This window comes from Dermacentor albipictus, chromosome 8 (assembly GCF_038994185.2).
Source record: "Dermacentor albipictus isolate Rhodes 1998 colony chromosome 8, USDA_Dalb.pri_finalv2, whole genome shotgun sequence".
Taxonomy (NCBI): Eukaryota; Metazoa; Arthropoda; class Arachnida; order Ixodida; family Ixodidae; genus Dermacentor; species Dermacentor albipictus.
In genome coordinates, this window is record NC_091828.1 from 37525857 (window position 1) to 37545070 (window position 19214).

Consider the following 19214-nt stretch of genomic DNA (forward strand, 5'->3'; position numbering starts at 1 on the left):
CTAGGCCAACTAAAATTCAATCTCTTGTTTACGTGAATCTGACACAGAGGTCACAACTTTATTGATTTAGAAATCATCGGTTTATGTATTAAAGTGCCCACAAGCTATTGCGAAATGCAAACACCTTGTCAGGTGGACCCGGAGTGTAAGACATATATGCAGCATAGTCACAAGGATGTAGCCAATGTACCTTGAAGCTTGACGAGGGAGGAACAGAGACGACAGGCGTTTGCCCATAGAAGTATAAAAGTGTATGTGGCTAAGTTTTTTCAGTATTTGTGGCAGCACATTTGCACATACCCGTCCAGGAGGGTCATTCTGGAGGGCAAGAATAGGCACGCACCAAATGACATATACGAAATGTCTAACTGAACATAAATCAGGCCGACCGAATATTTTGTCAAAAATAATGCGCAGCGTCATTAAGATATTGTTGTTTTTTGGCGATACCTGTGGGCAAACTTTATATGTTGAAGTCGTAAGTTGGAATTTATTTCGATACAATGGCATGCAGCTGAGCGCTTGAAACGGAATTTACCTTAACCCTAAATCGGTCCTTAGTCTTTTCCGATACGCTGACGATAACCGCTGCCGTCATCGGCAACACATAACAATTTTTGTCGTCGTCAAGCCATCTCGTCACTCCCGGCTTCACTATGCGCACAGGGCGAAGAAAAATGAAATCTATTCGGAACCACCACCACTGAGATTCAAACTCCTTGTACTGGAGCAATGCGCATTTCAAGGCCGGGCGCCTTAACCATGGTGCTATCATTCAAAAACTGCGCCATGAAATTACTGCATGCATTACGCTCCACACCGACTTTATAGCGGTGGCGCCTGTGCATGCATTTTGTTGGCCAAACAAGCAATACTGCAGTGGACGAAGAAAGCATTACGTGATCACATAGGCATTCTTCTGGACAAGATTGCTGAGCGCTGCCGTGAAAGTATTTGCTGTCATACTGTTGAAAACAGTGTCGGCGGCACATAGTGGCAATAAGCGTACATGCACATGATGATGATTAGCCTAAAAACCTGGCCCATGCTCGCAATTTAGTTTACGCGAAGAATCAGGCGCTTTCTAGAAAAGAACGCAGAAAGCCTGGATAGTGTGAATATTGGTAATGACGTTGCAGTGATAACGCCACCTAATTTAGACGCTGGTTCACAGGTTTCGCAACCACCAAGTGCTCAGCAAGGGCACATGACGGTTAACGAAAAAAATCGCTCAAGTGTCGTAGATGGTACTACGTCATTTCGCTTATGACATCAGTTCTAGTAGTCCTTAAACACCTCGCTCTCTGCTTTTCCAAGATATGTCTCTCGGAGCTGGCTAATGAGCTCGTCATCTGTGCCACCAAAGCCATGCTTCGCTCTCACCTGGTTTGTGTTACCCCATCACGACGACAGAGGTTAGAGCAGAGATTAATAATCTCCGAAAGAGATCGGCCACCGGTCCGGACTGGATAACGAACACAGCCCTCAGGAATCTAGAAGATCAGTCCATCATTGCATTAACCAAATACATGGACCAGTTGTGGGAGAAAGGAGAACTCCCCAAAACATGGAAACAGGCGAACGTAGTCTTTGTTCCCAAGCCAGGCAATGTACCCGGCTTGAACAACATGCGACCAATCTCTCTCAACTCGTGTGTCGGGAAATTGATGGACCATGCTGCTCAAACGAGACTGACCAGGTACATGGAGGACAATGATCTCTGGCTGCATGAAATGGTTGGATTCAGGCCAGAGCTCAGTACACAAGATGTTATGCTCAGACTTAAGCATGATATCCTAGACCGATACGACTGAACTGACACCAAGGCGATCCTAGGCCTCGACCTCACCAAGGCATTTGACAACGTTGGCCATAAGGCTATCTTGGTAGGCCTCGAAGAGGTAGGTGTGGGGCACAGGGTCTATGCATACGTCAAAGACTTTCTGTCACAGAGTGAGGCGAATGTAAAATTTCTGGTTGTAAAATCTCCTCCCATCACACTTGGGAGCAAGGGGACCCCGCAAGGGTCGGTGCTATCACCCTTCCTATTCAACATAGCGATGAGGGGTCTCCCGGCGGAACTCAATAAGAATAAATTGATTAAATTTAGCATGCACGCGGATGATATCAACATCTGGATTAACACTGGGAGTGACGCAGCCATACAACTTAAACTACAGATAGCAGCGACAATGGTGGGAGAGTATGGGGCCAGCAGAGGGTTGGCGTGCTCGCCACAGAAATCGGATCTGGTAATCATTGAGCCGAAACTTCAAAGGGGACACGCTGCGAGCAGCTGACCCATCAATGTCTTCCTCGACGGAAATGAGGTTCGCAAGGTGGAGGACCTCAGAAGTCTGAGCATGTATATCGAGAGAAATGGATGCAACCACATGACAATCAAGAAGTTAGAAGGCTATGCGGTGCAGGTGACGGGGACCTTTAGGAGAGTTGCACTCAAAGGCAGGGGCCTCAAAGAGAACAGCCTCCTCAGACTCATGCAAGCCTTCATTACCAGCCGAATAAAGTATGCCACAACGTATCTTGTGTTTAAAGGAGAAGAAAAGGACAAAATAGATGCGATCATTAGGAAGAGCATTAAGAGAGCCCTAGGGCTCCCAGACTCGACCTCGATAGACCTCCTCCTCAAAATGGGGGTTCACAACACGCTAGTTGAGCTCACTGAGGCAGTACGAGTGCCTCAGTTGGAAAGAATAGGCCAGTCTAAAACAGGGAGAAAAATCATGGAATGGATAGGAATACAGTGCGGCAGGGTTGCCCCGACTGAAAAGAAGTACATTCCATTCAACGTGCGTAAACGCTACCGAATCGCCCCCCCCCCCCGCCTAAAAATATGCATCCTATCTACAACAAAGAGAGGAGAGCTTACAGGGCTAAGGCTCTAGTAAATAAACTTAAAAAGACATCGGCGAATAAAGTAGCGCACGTGGACACCGCTTGCAGCAGATACGTGGCTGCGGTATCGACGGTGGTTAATGGCGACGGGTGCGTTAAGATAGCGTGTTCCACGTGCACGAGGGGCGCCTATACAGGCGAGGAGGGTGCAGTAGCGCTCGCTTGTGTGGGCACAAAAGCGCGAGTAATATTATGCGATAACAAATTAGCTGCTCGAAATTTTAACAAATGGACAATCTCGGAAGAAGCCCTCCAAATTCCACTCATAAACCCACTCACAATGGACATAACTTTTATTTGGGTTCCGGCCCATGAAGGAGTCCCAGGCAACGAAGCTGCTCACGAGCTCGACCGAGCACTCTACCACCGGGCAACTCTAGAGCAGCCAATTCCAGGGATCATCACGTACAGGGAAATTGTAGTTCATTACAAAACCGAAAGAAGAATCTTTCCGCCTCCGCATCGGTCTGTCTATTTGGAGGACGCTCGAATTTGGCGGCGCCTTCAGGGAAACAATTTTACATCCCAACATTGGATCTACTTAACACAGACGAGGCACTATAATGACGCCCTCTGCAAAATTTGTTAGCAAAAAGGCACCTACTCTACGCCATATAATATAGGAGTGTGCTGGCTCCCCAGGGGCCAAGGAAAGCATTGACAGTAGGAAAGCCTGGGAGGCCTTGCTCCCGAGCGAGCCTGAGACGACCAGCGTCGAGCAATCCGCCTGGCCCTTGAGGCCGTGAAGACTCACCATCCTTAACGCATGGGGACTGCTTCGCCCTGCCCCCCCCCCCCCCCCTACCTACGTTTAGGTTAAGAGGCGGGCACCCCAGCTCGGTGGAATATTAAAGTTTTCAATCAATCAATCAATCAATCAATCAATCGATCAATCAATCAATCAATCAGTTGTTCTAGAAGTTTGGGCCTCATAGTTGTTTAGGTTCCCGGTGGGGCATTCACAACAACTGCTGAAACCTCAAAAGCCAGAAGCCTTTAACATAGGAATTTCCTAATCTGCGGTGACCTAAACATTGATATCAACAAAATGAAAGTACGAAAAGCGATGAAATGTAGTTCATAAAGGTTATCCGAAATGCCACGCTGTCGGAATGTCAACCAGGATGGTGCTTTGAAGTTAGCGTATTGATTACGCGAAACATAAAATATGATTGTTTCACACAAGTTTTCGAATATTCTTGCACGGCCCTAAATGAAGCATTACCAAACCAACAGACAAAATGAATGCAAATCAACATGTCTGAAACATTTACGAATGTACGCATTGTAGATCATTACAAAACCGAAAGAAGAATCTTTCCGCCTCCGCATCGGTCTATCTGGAGGACGCTCGCATTTGGCGGCGCCGTCAGGGAAAAAATTTTACATCCCAACATTGGATGGGAGGCACTATAATGACGCCCTCTGCAAATTTTTTTAGCAAAAAGGTACTCTAGGCCATATAATATAGGAGTGTGCTGGCTCCCCAGGGGCCAAGGAAAGCATTGACAGTAGGAAAGCCTGGGAGGCCTTGCTCCCGAGCGAGCCTGAGACGACCAGCGTCGAGCAATCCGCCTGGCCCTTGAGGCCGTGAAGACTCACCATCCTTAACGCATGGGGACTGCTTCAGCCTGCCCCCCCCCCCCCCCTACCTACGTTTAGGTTAAGAGGCGGGCACCCCAGCTCGGTGGAATATTAAAGTTTTCAATCAATCAATCAATCAATCAATCAATCGATCAATCAATCAATCAATCAATCAGTTGTTCTAGAAGTTTGGGCCTCATAGTTGTTTATGTTCCCGGTGGGGCATTCACAACAACTGCTGAAACCTCAAAAGCCAGAAGCCTTTAACATAGGAATTTCCTAATCTGCGGTGACCTAAACATTGATATCAACAAAATGAAAGTACGAAAAGCGATGAAATGTAGTTCATAAAGGTTATCCGAAATGCCACGCTGTCGGAATGTCAACCAGGATGGTGCTTTGAAGTTAGCGTATTGATTACGCGAAACATAAAATATGATTGTTTCACACAAGTTTTCGAATATTCTTGCACGGCCCTAAATGAAGCATTACCAAACCAACAGACAAAATGAATGCAAATCAACATGTCTGAAACATTTACGAATGTACGCATTGTAGATCATTACAAAACCGAAAGAAGAATCTTTCCGCCTCCGCATCGGTCTATCTGGAGGACGCTCGCATTTGGCGGCGCCGTCAGGGAAAAAATTTTACATCCCAACATTGGATGGGAGGCACTATAATGACGCCCTCTGCAAATTTTTTTAGCAAAAAGGTACTCTAGGCCATATAATATAGGAGTGTGCTGGCTCCCGAGGGGCCAAGGAAAGCATTGACAGTAGGAAAGCCTGGGAGGCCTTCAATAAAAAAATATTTCCGCAAGTCCGTGACCAAAACCTGCCAACATAAGTTCCCTTAGCTATAGATATGCACTAAATACGTGTTGCCTATAGTAATACATGGGGAGTCTCACAGGGCTAAGGTCTCTTCATGTATTCATTTGTAACTCCACCACATGCACTGACATGTCGTAGGGAGGAAGTTGCTCAAACAACGAATCAGATAAAGCCATAACCCATTTTTATAGTCTGTATCTTTCTTTCTCTAATATCATATTCATTTTTTGCGTATTACGGCAAAGCTCGTAGGCAATCTGACAGTAATTTTTCGGCCCGCACGTACGTCCTATAAAGGCCTGTTTGTTCGCAACTGCAGTGGGTGCACATATCTCTAAATAATGTATTCGAAGAGTGACGGCAGCACCAGACACCTGCAGCAGCCATGCAAAACCCAGAAAAATTGTGAAATAAGGCTTAGTTTCATCATACTAACGAGAGAGTTTCGTTCCATCTTATTATAATAGCTTGTTATGCAGGGCTACATGTATACTTCTCAATTCTGTATCTTTCTTTCTCTAATATTATATTCATTTTTTGCGCATTACGGCAAAGCTCGTAGGCAATCCGACAGTAATTTTTCGGCCCGCACGTACAGATATGTGCACCCACCTGCAGTGGGTGCACATATCTCTAAATAATGTATTCGAAGAGTGACGGCAGCACCTGCAGAGACACCTGCAAAGACACCTGCAGCAGCCATGCAAAACCCAGAAAAATTGCGAAATAAGGCTTAGTTTCAAAATACTAACGAGAGAGTTCCGTTCCCTCTTATTATAATAGCTTGTTGTGCACGGCTACATGTATACTTCTCAAGTCTGCCGGGCGAAGTGGACTAGCTACTTTATTAGGGCTGAAATCTTATGCCGATGTTGAAACATTTGCTCATATTAACGCGCGACAAAAACTCCTGCTTTGCCACCGAGTGGATTATTCCTGGTGTCGTACACAGCATTAAAAAGTACGGGGCATGCTTCGAGAGACAGAGAGTGAAAGCAAGGACAGGAAAGGCAGGGAGGTCAACCAGAAAAGTATCCGGTTTGCTACCCTACACTGAGGGGAATAGAAATAGGAGAAAGGGAGGGAGAGGGCATGCTTCGATCTTTCAAAAAATGTGAAGGCGAAAGGATACTTGGAGTTTCTGTTGATCTGCTGTTGAACTTTCTGCCGAACTTTCTCGATTATAAATACTGCATTACAAGAACACCTGCGTCGCAGCAAGCCCCATGTTGCTCTCGTCGGGCCGCTGTGGCAGCTTCATCCATAGCAGCTTCCTGCCGACGGCGGTTATGACGAATGGCATTTCGAGCGTCACAAGCCTCTTCGGCCATGGCGTGCTTTCCCGGTATTCCCCGCCCACGATTAGGTTTTGGGGCGCCTTCAGCCAATAGGCACCCTGCAATGCAGTTTGGCTGTACACGTCGCGCCACCTAGCAGCGGCGGTGAGCACCCGCGGGTAGGCCTTCGCCGCCGCGGCACCTTTATTCGTACTACGCTCAAGCACGCCTGACAGCCTCGTTTTCCAATTTTGCAATGGATTTACCGCTGCCTTTCGGCAGCTCCTCCGTGAGAGGTGTGAAGAAGAAGAACAAGCGCAGATACTGCTGCGTTAAGGATTGCCACAACTGCGAAGGTGATGACGGCATCAAATTTTACCGCTTCCCTTCAAGACCGTGGGAAGCAAACCGGCGGCTGAAGTGGATCGTCGCGGTTCGGCGCGTCAAGTAAGTGTCGCTCTTGCGAATTTCCGTTAAACGAACGAAGGCCTAAACGGCCAAGTAAAGTGACAACTGCATAAAGGCGCGTCAACTGATTCCTGCTGATGTAAATTGGTTAAATAGTCGTTTAGCTCGTCTCGCTCCAAAACAAATGTGCAGTGGTGTTTACGTGTCAAATCTAGCTTCGTAAGCGCTCCGTGCTGGAACTTTGTACGCAGTGTGCTTGTGTTATGCATTCATAAGCCAACGTGCAGCTCGTGTCTGCGCCGGGATCAAGACGCGAGTGCTAGAACCGGACTCAATCATGCCGATATTTTCTCGCGCGTAAAACAGAACCAAGGCTGGAGTGCACTGCACCGCAAGTCGAGTGTTCGCAAATTAGCATTTCTCTCGCGCACGCTAGCACACATTTGTTCAGTCTTCGCGGTACTTAGTGTCAGATTGCTTCGCGCACGCTAGCACACATTTGTTCAGTCTTCGCGTTACTTAGTGTCAGATTGCTCTCTGTCATGTTTCAGCGGTGATGACCTCTCACATTGGAGCCCGAATAACAATACGAGAATTTGTTCGAGGCACTTCGTCAACGAAGAAAAAAGCAACATCGAGAATCATCCGGGTTACCTGCCAACAATATTCGCACCCGTCTACAAGAAGCGGTCCACGGTTCCTGCTGCACAGATTTCCAGGTTCAGCAGGTACCTGCTTTACTCGTGCCGCGGTAAATTATAGATGATACGTATCGGACGGCCCCTTGTACACGCGCTTACTTTTGTCGCTTCAGAAGGGTTTGGTGTTGAACTAGTTGATACATAATGAAAAAAAAAGCTAAAGAATTAGCATGAGGAAGAGTGACCAGTCAACACAGCACTGACTTTCAACTGAAGGTTTATATTTGCAGTAATGCAAAATATATTCATGCAACGAATTGCGCACTGGGCTGCATGGGACAAAAAGCAGCCACAACAGAAGGGGGGGGGGGATTCTCTTGTAGCCACAACTTCAGCTGCATTTAATTTGCGATGCTGAGGCGTATAAATTTTTTAATGTTGTTGAATTGCTGTTATTCACTTATCCTTATTTGCTGTTATGATATTACTTTTGCTAGGGATATCAAATATACTTCATTTTCCTTCGACAACCGTCAACACATAAGTCTTTCTTTCGATATTGCATCTTGCCTGCCTTCGTCATAAATAAAATATGGCCTGTGGTGTGGTATCGCACTTTATAGCAGTCATGATTACTGGCTGAATTACATAGAGGTTGTCACACTTGAGCTTTCCGTGCGTTTGCAGGTGGATGCACAGATCTGCGGCTTCAGCTACTGCAGCGCCTTGTGCGGCAGAAGTAGCAGAATTTGATGCTGAAGATGCCAGCAGCAGTGCCCTCTCTGTAGCAGCCGAGGTGACTGGCGATTCTATAGATGCAGCAGCATGGGATGGCCTGAACGTGTTGTGCGCTGCTGCTGAGGTCCACGTAGCAGCCAGATCAGTGGTGAGCTTTATAAGAAACTGTGCACTAGCAGAAACACCCCACTACATTTCATCAGCAGAAAATTTTGAACTAAACCTTTCTTTGCCTCTTCCTGCAGTTTGGCATGAGTCTATGGTTTCTTGCCTGACATATTCGTGGAGCATATGTGAAGCTTATATATGCTCTGAATGGTAGTACCAGCTTACAGGATTATATATACTGTATGTTAACCAACAAGGTGTGCGAGGAAGTGGATGACTGTTCAGTGTAATAAAACATTATTTCATGCACAACACATTAGCCCGTAATGTATGCCTGTAGGCATATCGAAAGGACACCAATTCTTTAATGAAAAGTGCATTGTATTTAATGGCTTCCTTCAGGTACTTTATTTTTTATGATTTAGCCATTCAGTATATGCGAATTATTGGCTAATTTTCCAGAATGAGTATATGCCACTGTTACACAAGGAATATAAAAGCCTTAAATGTATTTAGAAGTAAATGCCAACATGGCATAAGAGATATAGAAATTGTTGCGTTTGTTGCACATAAAAATAACTGTTGCATGAGATTACATATTGCATATGGATGAAAATAAACACGATTGGCAAGCAATGTCGTTAGTTGTACAGCATTTATTAACCACTCCATTAAAGTTTTGCTTCATTAATACTCCAGCATTTGCATTTTGATCTGCATAATTCTATCAGAGTCCTTGTTTTAGGGTTCTAATTTCTATCATATCTAAAAGTATGGAGTCGATTATACCGATAGTGATTTTAGTACCTTGCTCACTACTGTAATTGTGAAGCAAATTTCAAAACAATGAGAGTATCTTTTTAAGTACCTAGTCTTCTGGGTTGTGCTTTTGTGCAAACAGAAGCAATTGGCAGTCTTTGTATAATAAGCTGAAAACAAATTGAAAACAGTCATGTCAATAAAATGCGTCTGCTGCACATGAAAGCCATGGCTTTATGAATAGAATGCAGCGATATAGAAATGGTAGATCAGCTGTCGCACTGACAATTTTGTACCCTAGTTATCCTTACAAGATTTGACACATAACAAACCTTTTGAGAACATGTCACAGTCTATACTTTTTAATTGCTATGAAGTGTTAGAATTGTGAGAGCAGCACCTCCCTAATATAACATGACATTTCTCTTAGGAAACTCAAACATCGGAGACGAGCAGCGTGACCACAAGCTTTTCAGTGTTTATTTGCTGCACTGAAGGCAACAACCTGTCAACGCAGATAACCCACCACGAGACACGCGACTGTGAAGTGCAACACATTCCGAACGTTTCCAGCAAGCACAGTGGTCCAGACCATCGGACAAGCTATTTTGCTGGCCACGAAAGTGTTTCAAGGAGTACAAGTGCTCTTGAATACTTATCTAATGTAAGTCAGGTGGTTTTCGCTGTGCTCTTGAGCGTGTTTCCGGTCTCGACTGAGCGCAGATGTGACGTATCTAAAGAAGACCGACTGCTGCTGTTCCTGATGAAATTGAAACTTGGCATCAGCTATTCATCCCTGGCTACCCTGTTCAGCATTAGTGAAACATCAGCCTCACGGCATTTCAAAAGTGTCCTCAAAACCTTGGCATTTGCTACAAAGCAATGGATTTTTCGTCCTCCACTCAGAGTTATTCAGGCTACCATGCCAGACTGTTTTAGGGCACATTATCCGGACTGCACAATGATAATTGACTGCACAGAAATCCGCACTGAGCAGCCACCTACTGTACAGCAGCAGAGGACTCTGTACTCCCAGTACAAAGGCGGGTATACCTTGAAATTTCTTGTTGCGGTTACACCTGGTGGGATGATATGTTTCCACTCAGATGCATATGGGGGAAGGGTGTCCGACACACACATTACTGTCGATTCTGGTTTCCTTGATGTCATTGAGTCTGGTGATAAAATACTTGCAGACAAAGGATTTCCTGGGATACGTACAGTTATTGGTGAATGAAACGCTGTACTTGTCATGCCCCCATTTTTACAAGGCCCTCAGTTCAGTGCTCAAGAAGTTAGGGACACACATAATATTGCACAAGTGCGAGTTCATGTGGAGAGGATGATCCAGAGAATTAAAGTGCATAACATCTTAAACAACAGGGTGCCAATTGAAATGATAGCACTCATGACAGACGTGTTTCACGTGTGCTGTGTGCTGGCGAACCTTCAGCCTCCAATAATTAAGTTCAGTTAAATCACTGAGAATCAAGTCATCTAGCGCAGCAACTGCCTCATTTAACAGATTCCACTGGCCGACACTGTTGTTGAGCAACTGCTCTAGTCGGACAAAGAGCACCTGTCTTGCTTGAATCCTGTCACCGGTGTTTGCAGATTTAAGACACCAGAAAGATGTACTCACTTTTAATCTGCCAATAAACTTTGACACATGCGGACATTTTACAATCAGTATTTATTGTTCCCACTTCATTTCACAAGCATGAATATGTGGGTGCAGTTTTCTTTGACCATGTAAAAGGAAAAGGTGTCGCCTCAGATCAGAAAATTCAATGCACAAACTTCCCTCAGAAATTTTCTAATGCTTATTAGACGTACATGAGCACTTATAGCTTGCGTAACTAACAAAGCTTGACTAAGAAACACAAGTGAGAAGCAAAAGCTAAGACATCACAGTATGCATGATTACACTTCACAAAACATCATTGTTTGCAAAATAAAAGGTTAGTCTGGTTGCTTGCCTAAAGAATAAATACACCAATTTACCATGCGTGACAAGATGCATACAGAAAATTCAGATGAGAATTCACTCCGGTAATACTAATACCACTGAAGAAAAAAAAAACCACAGCACCACGCATCCCTGACCCTGGTGACTTGTATCGCAGGAGGCTTACATGAAGTACAGATAATGCTTTGCTATGAAATGAATATGAGGACAGGCAGAAGCAAGTAAACAACGATCACTTTTTGCACAATGACTAGTCTGTTTGGTTGCCTAAAGAAGAAATACACCAGTTTACCATGCGTGACAAGATGCATACAGAAAATTCAGATGAGCATTTACTCTGGTAATACTAATGCCACTGAAGAAAAAAAAACTGCAGCACCACGCATCCCTGACCCTGGTGACTTGTATCACCGGAGGCTTCCATGAAGTACAGATAATGCTTTGCTGTGAAATGAATACGAGGACAGGCAGAAGCAAGTAAACAAACATCACTTTTTGCACAATATGACTAGTCTGGTTGGTTGCCTAAAGAATAAGTACACCAATTTACCATGCGTGACAAGATGCGTACAGAAAATTCAGATGACCATTCACTCCGGTAATACTAATACCACTGAATAAAAAAAACCCACAGCACCACGCATCCCTGACCCTGGCGACTGGTATCGCAGGAGGCTTACATGAAGTACAGATAATGCTTTGCTGTGAAATGAATACGAGGACAGGCAGAAGCAAGTAAACAAACATCACTTTTTGCACAATATGACTAGTCTGGTTGGTTGCCCAAAGAATAAGTACACCAATTTACCATGCGTGACAAGATGCATACAGAAAATTAAGATGAGCATTCACTCCGGTAATACTAATGCCACTGAAGAAAAAAAAAACTGCAGCACCACGCATCCCTGACCCTGGTGACTTGTATCACAGGAGGCTTACATGAAGTACAGATAATGCTTTGCTGTGAAATGAATACGAGGACAGGCAGAAGCAAGTAAACAAACATCACTTTTTGCACAATATGACTAGTCTGGTTGGTTGCCTAAAGAATAAGTACACCAATTTACCATGCGTGACAAGATACGTACAGAGAATTCAGATATATATATCTCTACCCGTGGCGTTTTGCTCGAGTATGTCCTTAAGTTGCCCACAAATTGCAGTAACACAGTGGTTATGGTGTGTTGCTGCTAAGCACAAAGTCATGCGTCTGATCCACTGATAGTACCAAAACGCTTATGCCATACGGTGTACTATATTTACAAGTAAATAACATGAGGGAGGACTTTCTGTCTCTCGGAAAAAAGAAAAAATTGCACATATAATAGCAAGTGTTTCAACGCTTGTATACCAAGCGTTGAAAAACCCTATTCAGTAAATAGAAGTACCACTCTAGAGCGAGGCATCATTCATTCTACTAACTTTGTTGCCTTACAAGTTCACACAAAATCCACTGAAAATAAAATTGTTGAAGAGTTGGAATGGCCTCTTGAAGGAAAGCATCATCCCTACCGACAACCTAGGTCACGCTCTGCTTCTTTGAATATATAAAGAAGAAACACTGCTTTGCATTAAGCAGGTACATCAAAATCTGGACCTGTGTATAGTACCTGTGCGACTTCCTTAGTATGGGATTTCCATCAACATGATGCACATAGTCAAGGATGCTGTGCCCTGAATCGTCAAAAATCCCTCTGTCAATGCATTTGTGTGGGCACTTTATCTCCAGCAAGCATGTCTCGCCAGAGAGAGAAAAAATTCCATCAGGGCTTCCACAAAGCCATGGCTGTTGCGGGTGAAGTAACAGGCCCACCTGAAATGTCATTTTTTGCTCATTTGTGTTACGCAGTTAAAAATTGTTGCACAGATTATTTCTTTCCTCATTACTTATTTCAATATTGTCAACATTTCCTCGAGCTTCCTAACAGTCAAGATGTATATTTAGGCTAGTTGGTTCATATCCATAATAAAACAGTGCCAGAGAACACACGGGACCAGACGAAGAAAAATATGTACATGTGCACATGGTGACAAAATAATGGGTTAATAAAACATGTTTTACAACATTAGTACAATTTGACTAAGATGTATAAAAGAAGCACAGTGCGAGACTGGGATAGTTGGTAATCCATGACGAGGTGCACAGCGCAACAATGGACAGAAGGGCACAACAAAGGCAATGACTTGCCTCCCTCGTGCCTTTCAGGTCCACTGTCATGCTGTGCACATCAGCATAAAAGAGGACAATGTACTTTGACATGTTGCCAGTCACCTATAGGCTGCCTGCGACAATATGCAGCACGATATGAGACGACGTGTACTGTAACATTAAACATTGCATAGTTGAAAATGATTCCAACTATTATGTTTTTTATTTATCACAAAATAGGCTGTACTTAGCTCTCCAGATAACGCAAGTGACATGCTCACCTCTGTCACCGTGACACCACGCTGCTGCTCAAAGTCCTTCCTGGCCACTGGCTCCATACGTATTCCTAATATAGAACACACACATGTAATTTATATTGCTTAATTAGATCCAACAATCTTAACGTACCATATGTTGTAGCCTCGGACGAAAAAAAATTGGACTTTAAAAGGCTGTGAACAATCTCTTTAGGGCCTCTGCGGGTACGCAAAATTGTGTGGACTGCTGTGCTGCTGATGCACACTTTGCGTTCCTTGTGCCACCTGCATAGACGTATATATAGACAACGTAAACATAACGAAACGAACATGTCAGAAATATACCTATGCAATGCTTTCTGAACCATTGTTACCTCGGACAACTTGACTGCCCAGCAGTCAGCACGCATAGCTCATTAACCGACTCGCATACAACGAAATCGTTATAAAAAGCCCTCTCCTCTGGTGTCAGCCCTTGCAGATGGTTCCTTGGGGCTATGGTTACTTTTGGAAAGTCACCTAGCACGTCCAGCATGTGAAGGGGTCTATGGGGTGACTTCAGCAGTATGTTAAGCTTTTGATGCAGCAGTGCTCTTCGATCTTCTTCGAAAATTCGATGCAGAATTTCGCCACGCCTAATCTCCGCTTCACTTTTTTCCATTTCCTTAAGTACAGTTGTAAAAGGGGATTCAATGCCCCCGAAATGTTGGGTGATGTAGGTAGGCGGCAGCTGTGCAGGCTGCTTGTTTGCCACAAAGGGACTGTTGTTATCTGCAAACAGGAGGATATGAAAGAGGATAGGGCATTAAAATAATACACAGAAAGACGGATTTGACTTCGTACAGGAGTAGATTTCGAGCGAAGAAGCGGGAAGGAAAACACTGCTTACTTGGTTATGTCAGGTTGCACAGTAAAAAGGATACACTTTCCCTCATAAGTGACCCATATTTGGTTTAAGCAAGAAAATTCTAAAGGCATGCTTTAATTGCACTTCGTGAAATAAAAAAAAGCAATTATGTGCGTGTATATAGTAATGAACACTGCATGAGTAATTAAGAGTTCTTTTTCGTAAATTTATATTGATATGATGCTTTAGCGAAAAACTCGGTTGTTTCTATTCACGTGTAGGCTGCACAGAAAAAATTCGGAGCGCGTACATAACACAAGCTAGAATAAAACGGCTAAATAATATAGCGAAAGCGCATAGAACAGAAAGCAAGAGCATCCTACCTCCAAACAGCTTTCTCAGTGTGCACTTTGTCGTCGCGGTCGGGCTTCGACGATGGTTTCCCCCATGACTGCGGGCCGCTCGTACACGACACGTCCTCGTGCAGCTTGATGTAAAATACCACCGCTGCGCAGTGTTTACAGTCACCGAGGGCGCCGTAACGGCACGTACACGTCCCCTTCAGTACAGTTCGAGGCGCGATCGACAGCTGTAAACGAAGACGGCGAACGAAAAAAAGAGGTGAGCGTTAGGCATGACGCGCGGTGGCACACGCATACGCAGTACATCGCGAGCGAACTGTCGACGGCAACGAAAGCGTGAGCGTGCGACACGGAAGCGAGGTGCAAGTAGTACGCTTCTGATACGTAGCGCACGATAAACGAGAACAAAAAAGAAAGAGAGACGGACGGGGACACAAGCCTTCCCTTTTGTTCTTGCTTATCGTTCACAACTCACCAAAACTTCTAGAAGTGAGATATGCAAGGCACGTTCGAAGTAATTAAGCTACAAATGACAGTTGGAAAAGCTCTACAGCCGTATGTGCACACTCAAGTGGAATAAAATAATTATTTGTCAACTTACTTGGAGTTCGACGTCGTAAGCCTGCTTGCTTTGTTGTGCCAAGCACTTCGCCGAGATATCCGTGCCGTTCACCTCTCTGACACGATACACATGATTGTTCTCGTAAAGCTTGCGTCCTTTTTCAAGCGTCGATGGTCGGAAATGAGCCTCGACGTTTTCAATTGCCTTAAAACCGCAATGCAGCACGACCGACATGATTCAAGCGAGTGCCGCAAAAGCATGCCGTCGGAGAAGCGGCCGCCTCAGTGTTTTGCAGAACTGACACGGTGGCGCTGATGGCTGAGCCGATAGCTGCGCCGCCTGACCATTGGAGGGTGCCTATAGCGAGGTGGCGTCAAGCTTTGAGGCCACGCGGCGACGTATGCGAGGTGCGCGACTGGCCGGCGAGAGTGCTGCCGCCGTTTGCAGAAAGTACTATGGGCGCTGCCACTGAGATTTCCCTCCTCCTCCGTCACAGCACCTCTGTTAAATAATGCCTAAGTATTTCTATACCTTTCCAACGAGAAATTTGAACGTCACTGGAAACAGCCAGTGGCTCATAGTCTCTTAAGCAACGGCTCATGCTTACATTTATTACTCTAGCGCACAATGTTACCTTGAAACATTGATATCTAAGGGTTTCGCATTAAAGGAAAGGCTGCACTATATTGCCGCACGCCATATACGCAAACACATTATGCGTGGTCCTTATGAACCGAGCCATCAAAAATAATGTTTTATACCCCTTCCTTATTCTGTTTATACTGCCCATTAAGTTAGGAATTTCGATTACTTTAAGCATTGATATATTAAAAATTATGATCGACACAAGACGCATACGAGGAAAGACTGGAAACGAAACAAGAAACACATACCCTTGTCGTGGCTTCACCCGACACACACTATTTGAGGAGATTTGTGCGGCATATACATGGCAGCATATGCTAGACTTCGTAGCAGATCCGCCAAGAGCTGGCTTTGTCTAAAAAAGTGTCACTCGTAGTGTACCACTAATGAATTCTGCTTCATTCTTTATTTTTTGTGGAGGGATCAAACGGCAGGTCCAGGTTCGGTCTGGGCTTTGCTTTAGATCGAATGGTTAGGTTTGTATGGCCTGAAACCTCTCCATGTAAATTATGGCTTAAAGCTGTACCTAATGAAGGACACCATGACCGACTTATACCTCTTACATACGGATGGACTAAATTCGTTTCAAGTAACTTCTTGCATTTTTCGCTAAGAGACATCTCTTATGACAAGAACTGTCACCGGTGAGACAAAGTGGGCGCAGTCTTCTTCCTATGCCTTCATTAAGTGCCGCACCCGAACCGAAGGAGCTATATATATATATATATATATATATATATATATATATATATATATATATATATATATATATATATGTATACATATATATGAAAAATTTGTCTCATCAATGCAAATCACAAGCATAGAAAAGCACGAAATAGAACTACAATAAATGATAAAACAGCTGTGGCCCCAAACTAATTTCTCTATTTGTTCTTTTGAACGTTTTGCTTTTGCTAGAAGTGAACTTAAACAGTCGTTGGGGACCCAGGCACAATCACCTGTTATTTTTGTTTTTTTGTTTTCTTTTTTGCGGTTGTTGTAGGCGTGTTTACATTGTGGCAAACCCGCTGAACAAGAACGTTGTGGTTCTCTACGTCAGGCCAGCTTTATGGCTCCGCGGTAGACCAAGTGGTTACACGTGAAACCTTGGCAATTCTTTCTCAGTTTCGGTGAACCTGTACAGTGTCAATGTATGCTCCCGGAATTTTATTCGCAACCATTACACTGAAGATATTACGATGGGAATGTGATGAGCTTTAGAAGACATTACCATTTTGGCTGCAGTATGCCGTGAATTCGCAATATTCTGCAATAGCGGCACAAAATGGCTCTAGCAACATGATCAACGACCACTAGAATGCCTTGTGTTTCTGCAGAGATTGTCCCGTAGGAACTTAAGTAGCAGAGAATGTCTACGCACACGCCTTCTGCAAGTGAAAAAGAAAGTGGTAACAGCTGCCTGAAGTTGAGTAAAATATCATACGAAGAAGGCGTTTCCAGCCACTAGCGAAGCGAGTTAAGTCAGGAACAAGCTCAGACTAAGTTTTTTTTTGTGTGTGTGGTATGCTTGCACATTTTTGTCTAAGTGCCGGAGGTCACGAATTGGTCACATACCATGGATTTTACAGAAATTTCACTTTTTGCACAAAATATGGCTAGCATTCGGATACGAGGGCAAAATCAAGCTAAAATATCCCAAATTTTTGTGCATTTTCTATTTCCGGCGTTAATGTTTTCAAAACAATTTCCTGGTACCTTGTCCGCTTTTGCAAGATGTCCATCGCTCTACCATCTATAACTTTCCAATTACGAATTTTAGTTCGCCTTACACTACTTCAACCCACCGTGGTTGCTCAGTGCTATCGTGTTGGGCTGCTAAGCACGAGGTCGCGGGATCGAATCCCGGCCACGGCGGCCGCATTTCGATGGGGGCGAAATGCGAAAACACCCGTGTACTTAGATTTAGGTGCCCGTTAAAGACCCCCAGATGGTCAAAATTTGCGAAGTCCCCCACTACGGGGTGCCTCATAATCAGAAAGTGGTTTTGGCACGTAAAACCCCATTATTTAATTTAATTTTACACTACTTCTACAATATATTTTCGATGTTACATATTAATATATATAAAAATTCAGCAGTGGTAAGAGCTCGGGTAGGTTTGTTTTCAAGAATGGGCTTTCAATATTTTCTTAATAAATGCTTCATGATTGTTAAGTTGATAGAAGTGAAAGATATCACAGTGTATCTAAGCACATCGCGAATTTAATCCATTGTTTTGTTATGGGAACTTTTATGAACCTCAATTGAAAATACTTTTTCACTTATGCATCTCTTGTTGTCGCTAGAGAAGTATACAGAGGATACACTTGGGCAATATGCCTTTTTGTATGACATTCTTCCCGTTCTTATGGGGTTTCTTTCATTGCATCATGCAGCTAACGTTATCTGCGACGAAGCATGTACTCAGTTGTTTCGCATAGGTGCTGCAAGTAGCCGTTATTGGCGCTGGTTTATGGGACGCTAGTACACAGAACGCAGTGAACAAAGCTGTACAAACAAAAGAGCTAGAGTAGTAAGAAAAAAATAGATATATTGTTAGTAGTCTCACCGGCTCCGACAAGCTATCGTATTGTTTACTTCACAAACTCCCGGTGAAGGAAATGTAGGTCACCAGAACTCTTATTTAGTAGCCATCCAATGCAGATGTGGTTTTCTGAGTGTCGCAGTTTGGAGCCCGTCTAGACATGCAAGAATAGAAACACAAATCACCGAGGAATTTGTCATACACGCGTATCCAAGCCATGTTAAAACTTAGGGACATTGTAACCCACACTCGCAATTTTTGTAGTCGCATTCCTTCCGCCCAGTGGAGGTGGCGCCGATGTGAGGAAAATGAGAGCTGGGGCGACTTACCTATGCGTCGAACCGAACCAAAATAGGAAAGCGCACCCGAGCCGAAATTTTTGGTGGAACTCAACTCGAACCCGCACCAGAACCAATATTTTTGGCACGTGCCTAAACCGGAACCTCACCTCAACCGAAAAAAAAAGCGGTTTAAGCACATCTAGCTTCGATGGCTGCTCAATAGATTCCAGGATTGTTCAAATAAATATACTTCTGCAATCGGCGCATCATACTTGCAAATTTGTACGCCTGACCGGTTTTCTTTTGTGCGAGATAGGATAGGGTACC

General features: G+C 44.2%; 1 protein-coding gene and 1 pseudogene across 1 annotated transcript; one reads left to right on the forward strand and one right to left on the reverse strand.

Annotated features, from left to right (window-relative positions):
• Positions 1-6729: 6729 nt before the first annotated feature.
• LOC135916370 (THAP domain-containing protein 11-like) lies at positions 6730-10953 on the forward strand. The gene is made up of 5 exons (XM_070522790.1): positions 6730-7060; positions 7573-7749; positions 8350-8548; positions 9698-9800; positions 10584-10953. The coding sequence occupies exons 1-5, from the start codon at positions 6870-6872 to the stop codon at positions 10742-10744; spliced, it is 831 nt and encodes a 276-aa protein (XP_070378891.1). The 5' UTR covers positions 6730-6869; the 3' UTR covers positions 10745-10953.
• A 1700-nt stretch (positions 10954-12653) lies between these two features.
• On the reverse strand, positions 12654-15647 carry LOC139049229 (uncharacterized; annotated as a pseudogene).
• Positions 15648-19214: the final 3567 nt, after the last annotated feature.

Bases quoted from the DNA above. Each gene is read 5' to 3' on its own strand.
- LOC135916370 (XM_070522790.1), top strand. From the start codon at position 6,870: ATGGATTTACCGCTGCCTTTCGGCAGCTCCTCCGTGAGAGGTGTGAAG. The intron at 7,061-7,572 runs GTAAGTGTCGCT...GTCATGTTTCAG, and splicing joins GTCGCGGTTCGGCGCGTCAA to CGGTGATGACCTCTCACATT. The intron at 7,750-8,349 runs GTACCTGCTTTA...GTGCGTTTGCAG, and splicing joins CAGATTTCCAGGTTCAGCAG to GTGGATGCACAGATCTGCGG.